General features: G+C 39.4%; 1 protein-coding gene across 1 annotated transcript; it reads right to left on the bottom strand.

The window, feature by feature from the left end:
• Positions 1-1,615: 1,615 nt before the first annotated feature.
• On the bottom strand, positions 1,616-5,266 carry LOC119732917 (E3 ubiquitin-protein ligase TRIM56-like). Its single transcript, XM_038206499.1, has 2 exons — positions 3,991-5,266; positions 1,616-2,367 (listed from the first exon to the last, which is right to left on the bottom strand). Exons 1-2 carry the CDS (start codon positions 5,264-5,266, stop codon positions 1,730-1,732), a joined length of 1,914 nt encoding a protein of 637 aa, XP_038062427.1. The 3' UTR covers positions 1,616-1,729.
• Between the last annotated feature and the right edge of the window lie 16,245 nt (positions 5,267-21,511).

Genomic DNA, 21,511 nt, shown 5'->3' with positions numbered 1-21,511 from the left:
TTAATACTTTTTTGCAGGTGCCACATAAGCCAGGTGCCACAACATTGACGTACATGTACATGTTTATTGTTTAACTTAGTCTCTTTTTGCAGATAACATGTGTAACACAAGTATGAGCTGATAACTCCTTTGTTATATTTTTCAATTTATTTTATCCTTTGACAAGTTCAATTTACAGTCTTTGAACACCTTTTGCATTAAAAACAGTTCTTTAGCTCATTTAACAAATAACTGAAAGTGAAGATACATTTTTTTCAAGTACATGTACATGTATTTGCTCAACTTGTGAAATGTAAACTTTATTTTATTTGTGTGACAAATATAGGATGATGCACATGAAGAAGAAAAAAAAGTCTTGTCTTTTTTTACTATGTGTCCTTTTAACGTTTTTTTAGTTAGTTTGCCCATAAAATGTTGTAGTCTACTGGTCATTGGAAAATGAAGCAGTTTTGCTGGAAGATATACATGTAGTGTACGTCTCGGTAAACTGCACCAAAAGAAATGTAGTAGTGATTTTGGAGTTACTTACAGTTCAACTACAATACTTGTATTCATTTTTACTGCACTAAATCTGGAGTAATATCTGCAGTAAAACTGCAGTAGAATTATAATAATTATCATATTACCGTAGTAAAATCGAAGTACTACAGCGCCTAAACTACAGTTGCCTCTGCAGTAAATATGGGGTAAATACTATGATACAATTATAATAAAAATGCAATAAACTGAAAATAAATTACTACAGTGTTTTTGAAGTGAAACTGCAATTCCACTACAGTAACCTTTTTTTACTACAGTAAATATGCAGTTAATCTCTACTAGAATTATAATAAAAATATAATAAACCCCCTTTTTATTTTAATATTACTATAGTATTTTTACTACAGTAAGTATGCAATTAATCTCTAATAAAATTATAATAAAAGTAAAATAAATCCACAGTATATTTTAATTTGACCATAGCTCTTCTGAAGTAAATTACAATACAACTGCAATTAAATTATAGTAAATATGAAGTCATCAAAACTACAGCAATACTGTAGTTTTACCACAGTATACTTGCAATTATTCTATTGTTAATTGTAGTAGAATCACAGTTTTATCACAGAACCACTGTAGTTTTACTGTAGTAATTGAGAAATTGCGGCCAAAACACCATGATTTTACTGCAGTAATTACTATAGTTAAATCAAGGTAAAAATGAAGTAGACCTAAGTGAAACTGTGGTTTGATTATATTCATATTATAGTCTTACTGCAGTGTAACTACAATTTAATTGCACTGTTAACTACAGATTATGGTGATCCATGTACTGGGTGAGGGACGGGTGTTGGGTTGAGGAGGCGGGGGTCATTACATTCAAACACCTCAACACCCACTAAACTCCCCTCTCCTTCCAAGTTTACCATTTAATTCAGATCCAGTCATTGTACATGTACATTAAGATTAAAACAAATTATCCCAATCCAATCAAATGTAACTATAGTCAATACACTGTTTATATAAGACTTTGTATAGTAACAAAATTTAATTGATGCACTGTTTATTTAAGAATTTTTATGGTAAAATGTTTCACATCAGAGGGATCTGGCAGTTTGGATTTTTGATGAGAGATGTGATATGAGTGGGACATGAATGTTGATTGGTGCTGTAATGACTGGACAATTTCATCCTCAACATTTGCTGTTGGAATGATGATGATTGCTAGTCAATGTCATGTTGGATGACATCACACCTTGTGAAACATCTTGATTGAGTAGTGGTCAGCCACTGCCAGCTGGCCACCTGATGTGAATGTTATTCCACATGGGGCACACAGACCCTGAGCCAGGCAATCAAGAAATCTGCCATCTAGGTCATAGTGGTGAATATGACCAGTGCCAGGCACACCTTGGTACACTACAAGGTAGATGCCTGAGCTGTCACAGCATACACCATTGCAGTACCCCACTGGCTTACCATTAATGGTTGGTTGAATTGTGGCGTGTGTTTTACCTTTGCTATCAGCAATGTCCACTTTCTTTGTGTTCCATCCACTGACCACAACTCTATCAGTGTCGTCATCAACAGCCAGGTAGTGAGGTGGAGTCTGCACTGGTATGGTGTGTAGGATCTCACCATTAGTGGGTTCGTGTTCAGTCCACACCAAATTGTCGATGTCGCCTACTAAGATGCTATTCTTTGTTACTGCTAGACTCGATAGGTTCATTTTTGTCATTTCTACCGGTACCTGATGCTTTGGCATCGTTGGGAATTGCCTAACAAGAGTGTTGTCCTTCATGTTGAACACCTTGACATACTTGCTTCCACGTTCCAACACAAGCAAGCGTTGCTCAGGATTGTGGATGGCTGCAACTGCCTGTGGATCTGTGGGTAAAGAAGAACTCAAATGTAACATTCATTGTATGCACAGTATATAAATGCACTGTCACTATTCTGAGTCCCCATGAAATATAAATACCTATGATAACCGACCTATAATAATGAATACATGGCGTGCCTTAAAGCCTGTTCGTGTAGAATTAATAGACCTACATGAACATTGTGCAGTCTTCAACCACCATGCATGTATAATTGTGAATAACTGCAACGTCTTGGAGATACAGTTTTGCAAAGTCTTTTATAAAGTTAATGCACTCTCTGTGTTATTCTAATTGTTCAAACATCAAAATATATTAGTCTTATATTTAACAGTGTTGCTTTTTTTTTTAATTAAAAAGGTTGCTCAATTTTCAAATGAAGCATTGAACAACATAGACCCCATTTTTAGACATCAAATAATTGAAAACTGTATAATAACTCAGTTCTTGCACACTTAAAGACACCTTTCACAAACTGAGAAAAAAAATGAAACTTGAAGCATATTATTTTTCGTAATTCAAGGTCAAAGGTCATTTCGTAACGCATTTTCTCTGCGCTTCATTGTACAATTCTGGTTTTATTTTATGAAATAGAGGCCATTCAAAGAGCATTAAATATGATGTACAACTTGGCTATGTAGGTGCTATAGTTTTGGAGATACAAGTATTGAAAGTTCGGAGGTCATGCTAATTTGTCAAACGTTCGTTGACCCGTATCTCAGAATCTAACAAGCCAAACTACAAAAAAAAATCAGTTCTGGGGGTTTCTCATACAGGCCAATCATCATACCAAATATTGTTTCAATCTGTGAGGGTCAAGTCCAAAATCGTGTTGAATTGACACAGAATGACACATTTTTGAGAGTCAAAATTTTGACCCCCAAAATTTGTTCTTGCAAGAGTAACAAACGGCCAACTTGTCAAGGATGGTTGTGTAGACGTTTATATCCTACTTTTAAATGTTCTTTGTAGCCCAATTACGTACACGTACACGTGGAAGAACCACAACTGTGCTGCGCGTCTGTTGACGCCTATATACAGCGCAGAGCTGATTTCGCTACAATATGTTCATACCAATTTTCAAGTTGCTGCATTGTACCTTTTAAAATATAAGCCATGGAGCTTTATTGTTTAGAAAAAAAGCAAAGCACAAAAACTACAGAAGAACATAGACAAAACCAAAGGGATCTTGATGGAGGCTCGGGCAGGTTGGTTCGTTTGCAAAACAGCCTTAAAGCAAATTTGCTATTTTCTAAAAGTTACATACCCCAAAAATAGAAGCACTTCTTCCATATTATGCAAACTGAAATCAGTAATGAAATAAATAAAAGTTCTGTTGTAGTTTTGTTTTATTTTTTGTTTCTGCGTGTCTGTTTTAATTGTGTGTATTTTCTTTTTTACATAGCCCTACATGTAACAAAACAAAACAGTGGAACATTTGTTGGGAGAACAAAACCTAATTTGTTGGATATCACTGCCAGCACATGAATTCATTGCCAGTATGTTATTGGTTTTCGTTCTCATTTGTCTGATCTGCATTTGCACATGGAAGACTTTAATACATGTACTTATAAGTTCCGCACGATTATGAAAGTTTGTGTTGATGAACATGTGCATAAAAGAAACTTACGTTGTAGGGGAATGGTTCCTTTGTGTTGTCCCTCATTGCTGCAGATGACCACTCGGTTGTTCCCATAGTCTGCCACAGCAATCTCACCAGGTTGAGTAGCAGTAACACCTACAGCCCCACTGAACTCTCCTGGACCACTTCCCTCTTTACCAATCTCACAACACATCTCCCACTTGCCTGTTTCCAACTCAAGCTTGCCCAGATTGATGTCACCAATCCTCTGACCCAGGGTGAAGCTCAGATATGAAGGCTTGGGATCAATCTGGGGAGGATTTTGACTCTTGAGTGATTTCAAGTCTTTGCTGATGATAGGATAGAGGGAAAGCAAATCAGTGTCTGATGCAGTGTCTATGACATCCTGAGCTGTACTGAAGGAATGTTGTTTACTTTTTAGCATCATTGTCACTGTTGCCTGATGCTTATCGTATGTTTTGTTGCGATCCTGCTGGAGTTGTTTGATTTCTTCAATCAACTTTGTCTCTTGAGTTGTTATCTCAGCTCTCATTTTATCCGCTTCGTCTTTCACAGCTTTCACAGTCTTTGTGACGTTCTGTGTGAACTTCTGCTTAGCTTGTAATGAAGTGGCCAAACCTTTTTGAAGTATTTTTATGCCTGTGGTGACATATGGAAACATATCTTTTAGTGACTGTTTGTATTTGCGAGAAGCCTCTCCAGAGTCAATGTAGTGATGTTTTGGTTCACGGTGGTCTACTACAGTACAATCTCGGCAAATTAACTCTTCACATGTCTCACAGTAAAACCGTTTCACTTCCCCCTTATGTATCTGGCATTTAGACTCATCTTCTTCTGGTGCTTTTTTCACTGTTACCTTCCCCTGACGAATGTCCTCCAAAGTAGCCACTGTGTGGTTTGATGTAGCAGTACATCGCAAGTGTGTCTTGCAACAGTTTGGGCAGATATTCTGTGCACAGTCCAGACAACGATGCATGGCCTCATTTCCCTCATCACAAAGCTCACAGATGACCTTTGTGTTTTCTGAACTAGCCACCTTTTCTTGGAGTGAGACCTCCTCAACTATTCCCATCAAATGGAAATTTGTTTTTAGTCCTTGAATGCGTGTCTCTGGAAGTATTGTCTCCCGACGACATACAGGGCAAGGAATATTAGGCTGACCTGCATACCTGCTAGTGTAGTATTTCTCCAGACATGTCTTGCAAAAACTGTGTTGGCAGTCCAGCACCTTCGGCCGTTTGTATTTCTCCTGACAAATGTCACACTCTAGATGGGTAGTGATCTTTTTCAAAGCTGTAGCCATTTTTATCTGTATTTAAATAATAGAACGGAAGGGTTACTATAAGGGCAATTAAAAAAAGTTGACGGAAACATGTGACTTTTATACATTATAGATGTGCTGTCCATTAGTGTTTCATCTGGATAAAAACTACATATTTGCATGTATAACGTTTCTTGTGAATTGCTATTTTGTAGCCAGACAAAAGATATCCACTTCTGCACGAGACATCAAATAAAAAATTCTTTTAATTTCCTTTTAGAATTCCTGTTCAAGTTTTAAGGAGCACTGAGAGTACATCTTTAATTCTCTTCTGAAATGATTTCAGATATTGAATTGGACAAAACGGTATGCAAGTTATGATCACCATAGTGTTTTTCCATTTTTATTACTGATAGGTTTTGTTGGAACATTACTTGTCCGTACTCTTCACGTTTTGAAGTCTAAAGTAAACTGCGATTCCTACGCTTGAAAGCTACAATCCGGGCCAAAATAGTTGGGACACTTCCTGAGCCTGCCACGGTCACCCACTCCCCCGCTCCCCCGGTCAATGTTGTTCTCTTTAGCTGATGGAGCACACACTACGCAATGAGAGACAACATTGAACGGGGGCCGGGGGGTTGGAGGCCCAGCGAGATTTGGCCAGGATTGTCTGAATTTCTTCAAAGTTCCAAATGTGTATGATATGCCGTTTCAGGGGCTGTTCTCTTGAGTTTTGTTTCCAAAATGTGAAATGGCAGCCGAAGGTTGAATGAAGGAACACATATTTGGGCAAGATAATAATTATTGATAGTAAAATTGAAATAACAAATACATATTTTGTCATGTTTTCCCTAACACGTATGGGTGGTAATCAATGTATACTTTTTACTTCCCGAGTGCTGCAGGGAAATAATCTTCATGTATTTATCTCCGGTGAGTTTCGAACCCACCACGATCCCTGCTTTGTTGAATTGAGCACATGTCTTAACCAATAGACCACCGAAAGTACCGGCGACAATAATTAAGAGGCCATCCCAACTTAGTGTAGCGTGCATCATAACGGTTCACCATGACGGTTCACCATGCCATTTTGGCCAATAACTGTACCAAATACAGTTTGTGTTGAACTTGAAAGGCTCTTATAGGATACGCAAACAAAATACAATCTCTTTTAAGTGGTTTGTATTCACTAAGTCCGTTATTCTGCCGAAAAATTAATCGGTGATCTATCCAGACCAATATATAAAGGAAGTGAGTGACTCAGCTTCTTATATAATTTACAGCGGTAAACTGTGGTTACTGTATGGTTTGGATGGATTTTTCGTCCAACTAATGGAATGGCGGAGAAAACACGTTGTATGTGCATCCTACTACGGCTTCACATTGAACACAATTTGTATTTTGTAAAAATATCGGCCAAAATGACATGGTGAACCGTCATGGTGAATCGTGTATGTGCATTGACCATGTTGTTTTATGAAACCAGCGCGCGTGTGTGTATTATTATTTGAGCGCGTAATACGCGCAATGTCCAAATAGCAAGGTTATAACTGTACATTCAGACAATCCCGACCAAAATGGTTGGGACACTTCCTGAGCCTGCCACGGTCACCAACTCCCCCGCTCCCCCGGTCAATGTTGTTCTCTCCAGCTGATGGAGCACACACCGCGCAATGAGAGACAACATTGAACAGGGGCCGGGGGGCTGGAGGCCCAGCGAGATTTGGCCAGGATTGTAGCCTTTAACCTCATTCAAAATAACTGACAATATTTCCTTATACTTCGTTTAAATTCTCAGTCAAATCACTTAAAGACAAAGCTTTCCAATTCGACGTAGAGAGCACAAACAGTTGAGGCCTTTTTTTTTTTATGAGGCGGATCAGGTAAAGATGGCGCTGGACAAACACAGCATCGTCATCAAGTCGCGTGACATGGTTTATATATAGAGCTTGGGATTTTTGTTTTGCTGCATACATGTACATGTACATGTACATGAACGTCACACACGTACAGTCTGTATATCTGCTTATCTGTGTACATATTTACTTGACACTTGAGTTTTGGACCTTAGGGCCCTGTCACACTTCTGCGTATCCTAATTCCTTATGAGTTGCGCATTGATTTTTTTTCATACGCAGTCGTACGCACAATACGCACTTTATATGCATCTCTGTCGTTTTGTGTAGGTTTTATGTACGCAGATATGCGCATGGTACGGCCCAGTACGCAGGATAGTTTTGGGCATGCACAAAACCTTTCGTGTGTGAATCAAAACATTTCGACGTTAATTGAGCGTACGGCTGCGTATTGAAAATTTTTGATAAGGAACTCATAAGGAATTAGGATACGCAAAGGTGTGACAGGGGCTTTAGATAGGCTCATGCATTCAATCTACATGTACATGCTGCATTTTTTTTGAATTTCAATCGCAAATACCTCATCACCATTCATTTAATTCCACTGAGATTTTTTTTAACCATCAAATAAAATGAGCTGTACAAATATTTTCATCATATATCTTTCATATTTCACACACGAAAGGTTTCTTTTATCTTGTGCTAAAAATACTGATAAAGAATGTTCAGTCTATTTGAAGTTATCATTTTGACCAACCAAAAAAAAATGTGTTAAAATTGTTCATGCAAATAAAACATATATGTGCTACTGGGGAAGTACGGTACATGCTGGTGTATAATGGTGTACACTGAGGACAATGAACAACATAATTGACTGTACATAAAAGGATAATGTCCTCAGTTGTACCATCACAACTCAAATGAGAGGAGTTGCCAAAAGTTACCCAAACAAAAGCCATCAGAAGGACAATGGGAAGTCCTCAATCTACACAAAATGTGGGAGTGTGAATAATGCAGAGTTTTAGAGGAGGGGACCAATGTAATGTTGAAACACTCATATATTTTGTAGTAATTTCTCCAAGTTATCCAGCACCTTTGGCTGAGTGTATCTGTCTTGACAGATGTCACACACAAATTCAATCAATGTCAGTTAATCAGCTCACCTCACAACTGCAGATATTTCCTTTAAAATCCCAACAAATTCCTCCTAGTCAAGTTGTTCACTCTGATTTCACCCTTCCTTACCATAGGCGACTGTGTAGTGGACGAGGAAATAACACACTAAACACCCTCAACATAGATATTCACCGCTTTACACCAAGCTGGCATTGCTGGTATGCTTGCCGCACCCATGCATACGTCATCAACCAACTGAAAGAGAGTTTTTCAATCCATTGTGGTGTATTCGAATTGGTCCCTTTACAAAACTTTGAGTGAACTGCTTCAGAGTTCAATTTGAGGTATGGAGTGCTTTTGGTCATGCGGTGAAATGGCTTGCAGAGTGAGTTTGACAAAAAGGGGTCAGATAAAAGAACAGAGATTAAAACTTTCTTGTTTTGGCACATACAGTCTTGATTTTGGTATCACATGAAAGAGTAAATTCTGAGGAACAAACTTTACACACAACACGTTTGATGTTAATCACTCCTTGACAGTGAAAATCTAGGTTGAAAAAAGTGAGTTTGTTTCCTGCTCTAGTGATTTCCGCCTGACTGAGCAAACAATTTGGTTCTGTGGAGCGCCAGGTCAACGGTATCCCTAGGTATCCCTAGTTCACGTTCAAGGCACCAAATACTGGAGTCACAGACTCCTGTGTTAGAAGTTGAGGTCAGATTTTTGCAATAGTCATCAATTGGCAATATTTTCAATAGGTTGTAAATTATAATGCTTTCTGCTCTTTCACACAGCCCATTTTGTCCCTTACCTTGATAAGCCTAGTCTTTCATTCTCATTATGATTCTGTGTCATGTGATAATTATTTTGCTTTCTTTATTGTTTAGGTCAACAAACCCAACTAAATTCCTTGACAATTTTACGGTCAAGCAGGGACAATTTTGCGTAATATAATTTTTCATCTCAGATGTTAATTCAGTGTGATTCTGATTTCACAGGCCAGACAACCCAGAATTTTTATGTTTTAATTGGTTGGAAATTTGAGGTCAGATGAACAAGCAGTTCTTAGCAGAAGTGAGGCTGAAAATCACATAATTTCTATTCCATCTCAAAATGCCCATTCATGTTGATTTCTGTCAAGAAGGGTGTATGTAACTCCAGCCATATTACAGAGAAACAATCAGAACTGTGCATACAGATGGTCCATGGCTTACATGTACATGTACAGGCTAAGTCACAGCCAGCAATGTGCCAAAGTACCAGCCACTAATGATCATCATTTCCAAACTGTTCAGGATAAACTTCCAAACTGCCAATGATAATTTTTGGGTTGATTTTTGTTTTTCAGAATTGCTTAGATGTGAGTTGACCAACATCAGACTTTCATCTTTTCTGACCATTGATGACTACCTGCCTGTCAGTCTGTCAGTCAGTTGGCCAGCCAGTGCAGTCCTACAAGCCAACTGAATGTGAAACCCAATTGAGTGGTTTGAAACTATAGCCTGATGAACAAGCCAGTCAATGCCTGACTGTCAGCCAGTACATAAAGTGACTTTGCCTGACAGTGATCATTGCATATGATTTGATCTGATGCCTCATTTTCTCAAGATCTTTGCAGCACTTTTGAGAGCCCCAGTGGGAGGGACATACTGCCTACACGTACTGGTTCATGTGCGGACTGCGCAAAGTACACATGACTTATTTTATTCTGAATCTTATCCAACCTGTAACAAATTCACATGAGTGTCAGGCGCTGTTGGCAATGCGTTCAAGTGGTCTCTCCCAACTCTCCCTTTGAGAGGTTCTTGTGCAAGGAGTCCATACCCCATTCAATCAGCACAAAAGAAGTGTGAGTGAAAGTCTTGCATGAAATCTGTCAAAATGATCCCTGCCAAAGCTTAAAAATGGGACGCCCAAAAATGTGATGCCGCGCTCCTTTCCGCACCAGTGCCTAGAAATACCCATGTGATTCGGGGTACCATCCACGTGGGCACAAATGACTTCACTATGCACTGGATGGTAATGTTGACCAGAGATTATATTTTGCTTCCATTTAAAAACTTTCATAAACATCTTTCCGAATTGTTACAAATTTATTTATTTTATTTTTTTTTTATTTCAAATTGGTAGTTATAGTTAACGGGAAGTTAAGGGGGCTTATTTTGGTCAATTTTTCGAGGACAGACATGCAAAATAAATGCGCATGCACATCGATTGAAACAAATCCAGTGTTCCAAAACCGTTTGGCAAAAGTGCATTTTATGACCACGGCATGGCATTTGGTCAATTAGTCAATTATTTTTGGTCAATTACGGGGACAGACCGACCGACGACCGACCGACTGACAGACCAACTGACCACCAAGTGACAAGTAGAAGCTCCTGCCAGAGCTTTATAAAAAAAAGGCAAACACAAAAATTCCGACCTACCAACCCTAGTTTTTGAAAGGCATGTACTCGGAAGCAGAACTATATTTGTTTTGGCCTTATCTTGTTACTTTGCAGACTTTTGTAGAAACAAATACTGCACAATCAGCAGTCTTTAGCAATTTGTAATTCCTCTGGTCTTGAGGCCACAAATTCAATAAATATCAGTTAATCAGCTCACCTTACAACTGCAGTTATTCCTTCAAATTTAAAATCCCCAAAAATCCTCCAAGTCAAGTTTTTCAATCTGATGTCGCCCTTCCTTAGCATATATGCAATAGCAGTGGACGAGGTCACGAGGAAATAACACACTAAGTACCTTCAATACAGTATTCTGGTTTTACATGTGCTTTTCACCAAGCTGGCATATATTGTTGGTATGTTTGTCGCACCCATGCATACATCAACCAACTGAAAGAGTGTTTTTCAATCATTTGTGGTTTATTCAAAGCGTTGCCATAACAAAAATGTAAATAAACTGCATCAGAGTATGGGTACACAATTTGAGGTATGGAGTGCCTTTGGTCATGTAGTCAAATAGGTTGAAGTTTGATAACAAAGGGATCAGATAAAAGAACAGACACAATAACTTTCTTATTTTGGAACATACAGTCTGGATTTTGGTATCACATGAAAGAGTAAATTCTGGGAAACAAACTTTACACACAACACCTTTGATTTTAATTACTCCTTGACAGTGCAAATCTAGGTTGAAAAAAGTGAGTTTCCTGCTCTAGTGATTTCCGCCTGACTGAGCAAACAATTTGGATCTGTGGAGCGCCAAGTCAACGGGATCCCTAGGTATCCCTAGTTCACGTTCAGGGCACCAAATACTGGAGTCACAGACTCCTGTGTTGGCATTGACTCAATAGTTACCAGTATATGCACCATCCATTAAACAGAAGTTGATGCCAGATTTTTGCAACAGTCATCAATTGGCAATATTTTCAATAGGTTGTAAATTATAATGCTTTATGTTCTTTCACACAGCCCATTTTGTCCCTTGACTTGACAAGCCTAGTCTTTCATTCTCATTACGCTCCTGTGTCATGTGATAATTGTTTTGCTGTCTGTACTTTGGTAGGTCAACAAACTCAAGTTAATTCCTTGACAATTTTACTGTCAAGCAGAGACAATTTTGCGTAGTATAATTTTATCTCGGATGTAAATTCAGTGTGATTCAGATTTCACAGGCCAGACAACCCAGAATGTTTATATTTTAATTGGTTGGAAATTTGAGGTCAGATGAACAAGCAGTTCTTAGCAGAAGTGAGGCTGAACAATGAACAAATGAACAATGAACATAATTTCTATTCCATCTCAAAATGCCCATTCATGTTGATTTCTGTCAAGAAGGCTGTATGTAACTTCAGCCATATTACAGAGAAACAATCAGAACTGTGCAAATGGTCCATGGCTTACATGTACATGTACAGGCTAAGTCACAGCCAGCAATGTGCCAAAGTACCAGCCAAATCCTCATTTCCAATTCAATTCAATTCAAAGTAACATTTATTTCCACATGATCATAAAGAAAAGTACAATAAATATAGACAGATGTGGAGGCACGTTCCAAAAAAGCGGGGCTTGTCAAGGAACAGCCTGTTTACAAAAAAACAAAACAAAGTAACAGCTTCACAATAAACGAATAAACATAACACCACCTATAACAAGAACACAAACAGTTAGTATACGTGTACAACGACTAAGATAAGAAAAGATATGATTCAATAAGAAAAAAATAATAAACCAAGATCAGAAAAGTAAGGTAAGTGGGGCTTACTGAGGTAACTGGTGGATTAACAAAGACTTCAGTTTGTGTTTGAAAAGAGCGAGTGATTTAGGGGCCTACCTACAGCGAGCCAGAGTGCTTAGAATCTATTAAAGTTCAGCATTCCTCGTTCCAACGTCACTGCCCCATTTATTGGGTTTGTATTCTCAGGTCATCCACCATTGACTCTCACAGACCTTGATGCAAATTCTATCAACAATACCCAATGAAAAAGCTGCCACCAACAATCCCATATTTGGTGCTGCCACACATGCCTATGGATAATATGCACGTACCACACCAGGTAAAAGAAATATGTTCTAAATTGCTGGTGCTTTTCATTTTATTTGGAGTACCTACCTCAGTAAAAAATTCTTTATTAGGCAAACTCAACATGTTTTTTTTTCTTTAATGAGTGATCGGCTGACAGCATCAGCAGCCTACATGTACATGTACATCGCACAAATTAATTTGCACACAGTTACAATAGAAAAAAGTACAATGTAGGCCTACATGTACTTTTTTCGTTATTTAGAAAATCTATTACGATAAAAAACTCCTCACATCACAGTACTCTACAATTGTTAAATGATCGAATTATCTTCACATTTTCACATAATTGTAGACAAGCTCAGTAGGCATCACAAATAAACTTAAAGGGAATGTACAACATTTGCTTTTGCTGCAATTTTCAGAAATAAATGGATTCGGAGGATTAGTATGTTAAAGCAAATACTGTTAAAATGACTTGTTTTACGTTTTGGGCTTGTAGATGCTAGAAAACCAAGAAATCATTCATGTTCTTGTAGTCTGATTCCCTGACCTCACCTAAGATGAAACGGAGAATTTATAGACTTTGGGGAATTGTAAAGGGCAGAGAATCAGTCTAGCAGGCTTGAACCCCTTTACAGTTGTGTAATCAATTGCAAAGAAAACACGGAATAACTAATTATGAAAAAAAAACAGGAGCAGTTTTTGAAAAAAGCCAGTTTTCTCCAACGCTGGTCGGCCGACCAGGGTTGGAAAAATACAATTTTTCTTGAAAATGTCAGCACACCAGGAGCCACGATTTTACAAGATGCTTTAGACTGTCATTCCCTAACAATCCAGTAAGGTATTTTGTGATAATGTGATCATTTCGTTTTGTGATGTTTGCAAATGTTGTATCTTCCCTTTAAATAAGTTTATATACATGTAGAACCATCATCACCAGTATTCTGCAGATTATCAAGAAACTACATGCAGCAGGATGTCATAATTACATGAACTATTCTCTGTACGGTATGTTGTCCCTTCAACACTGCTCATGGTATGTGATGTGGTCTGATAAGGTATTTTCATGACGAGACTGGGAATTAAGTTTAGATTCAATCATTTTAACTTTGCCAAAGCTTGATGACTTCTGGAAAAAAGACTTGAATTGGGCTTGATCTGCTTGGACTCAACCCAAGTTGGACTCGACTATCATACTACTGACAGGAGTTCAACCCCATGTGACAACAAACGTCTCAGCATTTGAAAGGAAAACTTCAAGTTAATCTACAAGTTGCCGTACCGACCTTGATTACAAGTAAACCTGAAGTGAAAGTCTTTGTCAATTTGTCACAACTATAAGGACATGAAGGACGCCAGCATACGACCAGCTATGATGTCATCTGAAGTGACTAAGGTAACTGGTACCAAATCGACTGGCGAATCAAAACCTCGTCCAATAGCTGATCGGTAAATTGTAAACTGCACTCAAACGTTGTACCCATTTCTGACCCTGTAAACAGCAGTCCTACTAGCAACATGAATTGTCACTAAAATGATTCCACACACAAAAAGAAAGAGTGGCTACTCACCTACAGAAACTCCTCCCCTGTATTCAGCACTACACACACAACTGTGGCTTGCCTCACAAACAATCAATGCTAAACTCTTCCAGAAACCAAATCAAAGATTGCAATACTAAAAAGGTGCAGTGCGGGATCGACAAGAACAGAATCCAAGTTACTCTCCAAGGCGAAGGTGCGCAAATGATAGAACCACTTCCGCCCAGCCTCTATTTATAGTCCCGCTGACGTCACACTCGGAGGAATGGGCAGAATTGGGCAATTGTCAGACCCCCTGTGGGTCCCGGGTCCCACAAAAATTGGAACTAGTTCACTTTCTTTAGCAAACCTAGGGATAGACTGGAGACCTGACCTCAAACACATATGTAAATGAGGACAGGCAATGGCCTCATGCTTCTGATATCTCATTGGTCGCCATGCCTTTGTGCTGTGCCACCCTGTAGTTTGATTGGCCTATTTCTCCTGCACACACTCATGGGTCACACTGAACATAGCACCCTATTGGTGCTACGTAGATATTTAAATTAGGCTGACCCCTAGGTTATTCTGACAATCTAAGCTTCCCCATAGAGCATGTACAATTGTACACTCAGTTTATGAGAAATAAACTGAATACCCAGACTATATATTGTTGATTGTACAATGGTACCGGGGGTATTCCCCAATAGTTTACCTGCAGGGAGCCAGAGAGCTTAGAATCTATTCAAGTTCAGCATTCCTCGTTGCAACGTCACTACCCTGCACTTATTTGGTTTGTCATGTTTGTACAGTATGTATTCTCAGGTCACCCACCATTGACTCTCACAGATTTTGATGCAAATTCTATCAACAATACCCAATGAAAAAGCTGCCACAAACAATCCCATATTTGGTGCTGCCCCGCTGCTTACGGATTAGCACACCAGGTGAAAGGAATAATGGTGATATGGGACTATTGCTGGTGCTTTTCATTTCTGTTGGAGTACATGTACTCACCTCAGTGACAAAGTCTTTATTAGACAAACTCAATCTGTTTGTCTTTAATGAGTGATTGGCTGACAGCGTACAGCACTCACCCAATATGTCATTTCGTTCACATTTTGTTGGGATTTATTGGCAAAACTAAATCATTTTTGGAAACTGTGTTGTACAGGGTGTCCCAAAACAAATGACACCCTAACTTTGATCGCAACTTCAAAAATAAGTATCAGAATTGAAAATATCAAATGGGAACAGAGAGTGCAATTATTTTGTAACATTTTGGTGAAAACCACATTTGATTTGTTTCAGTAGTTACGAAGAAATGAGTGATTGTGTTACACTAGTCAAAGAACACTTCCTTCCAAGTTTGCTCATATTTTCGGGTGACAGGAATCCAACATACTAATTACAATGGACCGACGGTGATCATAGAGGTGAAAATTATATAATTTCCATCTTTTCACGATATTCTCAGATCTGACGTGATATCACTTTCAGTTACTGACCTTAACGACAACCTAACGGTGGGTGAAAACAAAAATCACTGACTTCCAGCTAGCATGGCTAGGTTACCTCTCCTTTTTCATTAAGAGACTCTCCTATTGAATACAAAGCCTTTGCTTGTTCTGCACCTTAAGCTGTCTGCATTGGTCGTACTGTTAATATAACCAGAGGTGTGATTGCTGTCTACTGCCTGGAAGGATTTGCCATTTACCAAGGGCCTAGAACCCCTAGCTGCAGTCTACATACAACCTTACAATGACAGCGGCAGCTAGCTACACTCAAACACCGCATCCAAACTGTCAGGATTCAAAGCCCAGCTAGTTATCTTGCTTGGATATTTCAACGTCCACCACAAAATCCTGTTCGGGATCAAACTGTACCAGTGCATCTGGTTGACGCACACTTAAGATGTCCAACTCTCCCGACGAAGTAAATTGTTTTTGGAGGACTAGATTCTTGATCTAGCTTTAACTGAATTGCATCGACTGCTGAAACATTTGCAAGACTTTAAACATCTCACCACAACCCTGTTAAGCTGGCATGGCTGGATGCCCATCTACATGGACAGAACCTAGTGACAAAATGTTCAGTGCTACGTACCTGACAAACCTGATTTGGGGGGGGGGGGGGGAGTCGTACAATACTTTCGAAGAGGGCGCTGTTCAAATCTGACGATTATTAACACTATATCACAGAATAATGTATATCCTCTAACCAAGCTGGCTCTGTACGTATTTTTTTGCAAGCAGACATTATCAGTAGCAAACAAAATTTGGGTCGGAGGGGGGGGGGGTTTCGCATTTTTTTCATGAATTTCTATGAAAACAACATTTTTTTGACAGAGCCGGGTTTTTTTTTACTCCCCCCCCCCCCCCCCCCCCCTCTGGATCCGCGCCTGTGTAGGCTGGGAATTCTTAACTAATGAAAACAGCCACTTAATTGATTTGGACTGAAAAGACTACTTCATGGCACAAAATGTATGTTTGCAAATAAAGGAATTTACAAAAATTTGCTTTTTTGATGTGACACAACAGGGCGCCGGTATAATTTACGTCATCTTCACTTGCTTGTGTTTGGCATTCCTCACTGAACATTTGCTGAATTTTAATCTTTGAAACGAAATACATTCTGAAAAAGGTCTTCGCTGTGGGCGATTCCGTAAATTTGGGCATAAATGTCAGACACTTTAATGAGCTGCTGTTGGAAAAGTGAATGTGATAGATCACTAATAATGTGACATCTAATGAGTAGAAAACAATTACAGACCAAACAAACGTACCACCACCTTAACGACATTGTACATGTACATCATGTGGTCCGATTGGTCCGTTGGATTTTACGGAATTACCCCTATGTGAGTCTTGTGGTGTGTTGATGGTTAAATTAAACAATTCAACAGGTTAATTAATAACCAGAGTAATAGTATTTCGACTGACAGACAAACATAAAGAAAGTTAAAAACAAAATAATTGTCCTACCTACCCACCTGGATAATTGTTAGGATGTTAGCGTAAACACACACATATTTTCGGCCTAAGTGAACCTACCATGATACGGGTCTTGACGCACATCCATGGCTTGGCCGGTGTCAATTCTTGCTGTCCTCTTTGGAGGTTTGTGGCCATGAACTTCCTGTATGCATCTTCATTGGTCTCTGCAAGCTCATCCAGCATTGACCAAAAGCACTGTGCCTGCTTCATCAGTTGATGAAGGACGCCTGTCGCCATAGTTTACTGTAATTGGAAAAGAAAGGAGGAAAAATTGGAAAATGATGTCCGCACGATATTCGCAATGGAGCCCTCGCCGATATTCATAAACGGTATTTCACTTTCATCGAGACTGTAAGTATCGTTTAATATCTTGATCTTAAAATCATAAATCTGTAATTGTATCTCAGGTGGCGTATGTAGTAATTCTGTGGACGTTTTGAGGGTGAAATCTGATGTTTTTGTTGGCAAATGTTTGGGTTGTTATTTATTTGAAACGCCTTGTAAGTACTATCGCCAGATCATGTCCAACATGTTAAAAATAATGCAGGGGCTACTGTTGCGGCAATCGTTACAGCAGCGTCTGGCTCCCTGACCTAATAGTAAATGTCCTTCATACAACTGCATGTGCACACATCACATGACGATTAGGGTCTGTGGATCGAAAGTTCACCACAGGCATGCAAAATCATAGCGGGGTACCAACGAAATCAAAGAAAAGTTCTTTTTGTGAAGTAGATGCAAAATGTTGATTGTTTAACGGCACCATGGTTTAAGTTGTTTTGTACTGATCATATGTGTATGCTGCAACTAGGGTGGAAACAAAAGTTCCATCTTCTTTTATACTATAAGAAAAGAATTCCATTATACATGCATGGACATCATTAATTTTTCCAATAACATGCCCTAAAAAGTCAAATTTTGCAGGGAAAATATTAAAGTATTTACTGAAAAAACACAGACTTTTTTTCAGACCAGTCTCAAAGGGTTTGTGCACAGGGCGTCAAGTGATGTCCAGGTGGGGTATGGAAGTCTTTCCGCTTTGTTTATCCACAGACCATTGTTGTCATGTGATGTGCACACGCGCAGTTGTGACTCAGATGGGGCTTACATTATGTACTGAGACTTGGGTAATCGTCATCTTCAGGACACCTCTATTTTTAACAAGTTCCGGTTAAAATGACTGTTCAGCACCAAAGTGACTCTTGCAGGGCAGTCTTTTGTCTTCAGATTTACTCATATTTGTTGGAATTTTGAAACACACTTTCAAAGAAAATGTGACTTTCCCCATTTTTTGCATTCAAAGACGAAGTGCACGTTGTACTTCTTACAACACGTGTGCCGGCACGCCAGACAGAATGAAAGCTTAGCCCGATGCTGATTGGCTGATAACAACATGTTAAAAAATTTTTAATTTTTATCCAGCCAATCAGCATAATCAGCATCATTCCTTCATTGCATCGAGTTTCACTGTGGCCACCTTGATTTTTGAGCCTGTTTTCTGGTTGTCTTCGTCATCGACTCCATAATTTCCCCAATAAATCAAAGACATCATGCCCTCTTTCCACAAAATAATCAACAAAACATTCAAGAAGGTGTCATCCGTCATAGCTGTTCAAATGTCTGGCCCCATAAATGTGGCCAATTAACTGGACTACCTCCGTAAATAAAAGCCACACTTGGTACATGTACCTGACAATGTAAAACTTTGTCTAGTTTCTATTGTTCACATTTAGACTTTGTAATTTATGAGTCCCATAAATGTGACGGTGTACTGGTCTACCTCCCTATTAACCGAAGGAAATCCAGTATTACCGTCACATTTATGGGACTAACCTTCACATGCAGCTAGCGCGCACTACGCATGATGGGCACCGGAAGTTAGGTTGTGTGACGCCTTCTACATGTACGTCACAGGTCACGCAAATCTATCCAATGAGAGCTCAAAAGACGTCAGCTCTGAAAAGCGTTCTGTTTGCAGGGAGGGGGGTGGGGGTACAAGCGAAGATACTATGTTTTATTTTTAAGTCCCAGAAAATGTCACTGCGTATGATCAGTGCCTATCCGGCAAAATATCGTTCGCTTAAAAAAGCCGGTGCCGGCTAAATATACTCCAAATGCCATATTTGAATGTCAATAAAAAGACAGTCTGATTAAAATTCATGTTTTTATCCATGCCCAGCATGCATTGCAAATGCAGGCGCGGATCCAGGGGGGATTGTGGGGGTCAACCACCCCCCCCCCCCAAGCTAGCTCTGCCCCCCCCCCAAAAAAATTGCCATACAAATTCCTAAAAAATAAGTCAACCCACCCCCCCCCCCCCCCCCCCCCCCCCCCCCCCCCCCCCCCTGTGACACCCATATGGAGAACAATGGAGCATTTGCTCACTCGACACTAGTGAAGCTCTGTTTACGTGGGAAGACTGGCTACTAGTAGGCGCTCTGAGCAAACTTTTGTTAATATGCGGAAAGTATGTTTGTTAAACTTACCTCCTTGTATCGCATCACAAAATACAGATTTTCCTCTTTCACATGAATATAACTTCTTCATGATTAAAGGCGAATAATTATGTGCACTTTTTCATTGAAAAATAGACAACTAAGTGGAAATTTCACGTTTCCTATGGAGGTCATCATGGCACAATTCCCCGATTTTTAGGGTGCGGGTTTACATCTTCGAACAGCACACGTGTGAACCCGGTCGCATACAATTACCTCGCATGCAGTGGCGTAGCCACAGGGGCCCCCCTCCATGAAACCTTGTCGCCCCCAAGTTGCCCCCCCCCCCCCCCCCCCTGAGATTTTGAGTTTCTAAAAAAATTATCATTGATCTACATGACGCCCCCCATGAAATGTCCCAGCCCCCCAAAGTCGACACGTTTTTTGTACATGTGGATGTGTGGCCTATTCGGAGGCAGTCCAGTAAATAGGCCACATTTATGGGGCTAGACCGCAGAGCATACAGGGCTTTGATTTTCTGCACATATAGGTGGCAAAGTTCTCCATACGCAAAAAAAATTATAACTTCAGAAGAATCTACAGTAGTTCAATCACTTCCACCTAGCTTTCCAAGGCCAAATGGTTCACTTTTCAGGCCAAAATTGGCAAACTTACTTTCACTGTTGTGACGTTTTTTCGAAAGTCCTCCACGTCGTGCCCCGCCAATTTAAGAACGCGCAACGAACCACGTGAGATTGGTTTGTGAACAAATCCCTGGTCCCTGTACTATTGCAATGATTTCAGAAGCATTGGGAAGTGCGAACCAGTTATTTCTGCGGCGCCTTACTCACCAATGAAAGCTACCGGGCAAATTTTGTGCTGGGGTAGTTTCAGGGTTTTTAGCTTGGGGGAAAAGTCGTTTTTATTTTAATTCACAATGTTTGCATACCATCTTTTTCAATTCCCACAATTTTTATATCAAACAATATTGGAGACCTGTAGGCCTATCTCAGAAAAGATCGTCTTCAAATTCAATAGTTTGCTAAAAAGAAATCTTTTTTAATTCTCACAATTTTTATATAAAACAGTATTGGAGACTTGTATCCAAGAAAAGATCGTCTTCAAATTCCATAGTTTGCTCAAAAGAAATTTTATTTTGAACTGAGTTCCCTTATTTTCGGATTGATGGATGGCTCACCCCTTTTTCATTAATTTGTTATAGCCCTTGTGGAACGTATATTCAAATTTTTACAGGTGCAATTTTTTTTCATCAAGCGATAACTCCCCCCTCCCCGCAACGCCCATTTAGAAATATTTAGAGTGCCGCGACTTCTATATTCCCTATTTTTTAATAATATTCCTGTATTAAATATTTAATATTTGATATTCCTCTATTTAATAAATGTAGCCATAGAGGGCGGGCTTTCGATTAGTGCGGCGAAATTAACTTGTCCACTGATAATAACCCCACCAGGATCCAGGAATTTTACCAGTATATTATTACCAGTATATTTTTTGGGGGGTGTCACAGTGGGGGGGGGGGGGGGGGGGGGGGGGGGTGCATTAATTTTAAATTAGTTTCTATGACAAAAACAATTGACAGAGCTGGGGGGCGTTTTGACCCCCCCCCCCGTAAAGTAGAGTTGTTTCTTGGTAGTGGGGCCTACACAAGTATCATTAATTCATGAAAGGGGATGAATTGAAGAGGGGGGTGTTAATAGGTAAAGTTCTATTTTTTGGTGTTCATTGGGTGCTCGAAAAAACATTTTAAAAAGGCTTTTTGTTTTCAAATGAGTCACCGTGGTGTCACTAAGCCCACAACAGCAAAACACAACAGGTCCACAACAAAACAATGTAATCAAACAATGATTAATTCAAGACAACTTCAACTTATTTG

The sequence above is a fragment of the Patiria miniata genome, unplaced genomic scaffold (assembly GCF_015706575.1).
Source record: "Patiria miniata isolate m_02_andy unplaced genomic scaffold, ASM1570657v1 HiC_scaffold_25, whole genome shotgun sequence".
NCBI classification, from domain to species: domain Eukaryota; kingdom Metazoa; phylum Echinodermata; class Asteroidea; order Valvatida; family Asterinidae; genus Patiria; species Patiria miniata.
This window is presented reverse-complemented; position numbering and strand designations above follow the sequence as displayed.

Excerpts from the sequence above, each read along its gene's own strand:
- LOC119732917 (XM_038206499.1), bottom strand. The coding sequence starts at position 5,266 with ATGGCTACAGCTTTGAAAAAGATCACTACCCATCTAGAGTGTGACATT. Across the intron at positions 2,368-3,990 it reads AGGAACCATTCCCCTACAAC|ATCCACAGGCAGTTGCAGCC; the intron begins GTAAGTTTCTTT and ends CTTTACCCACAG.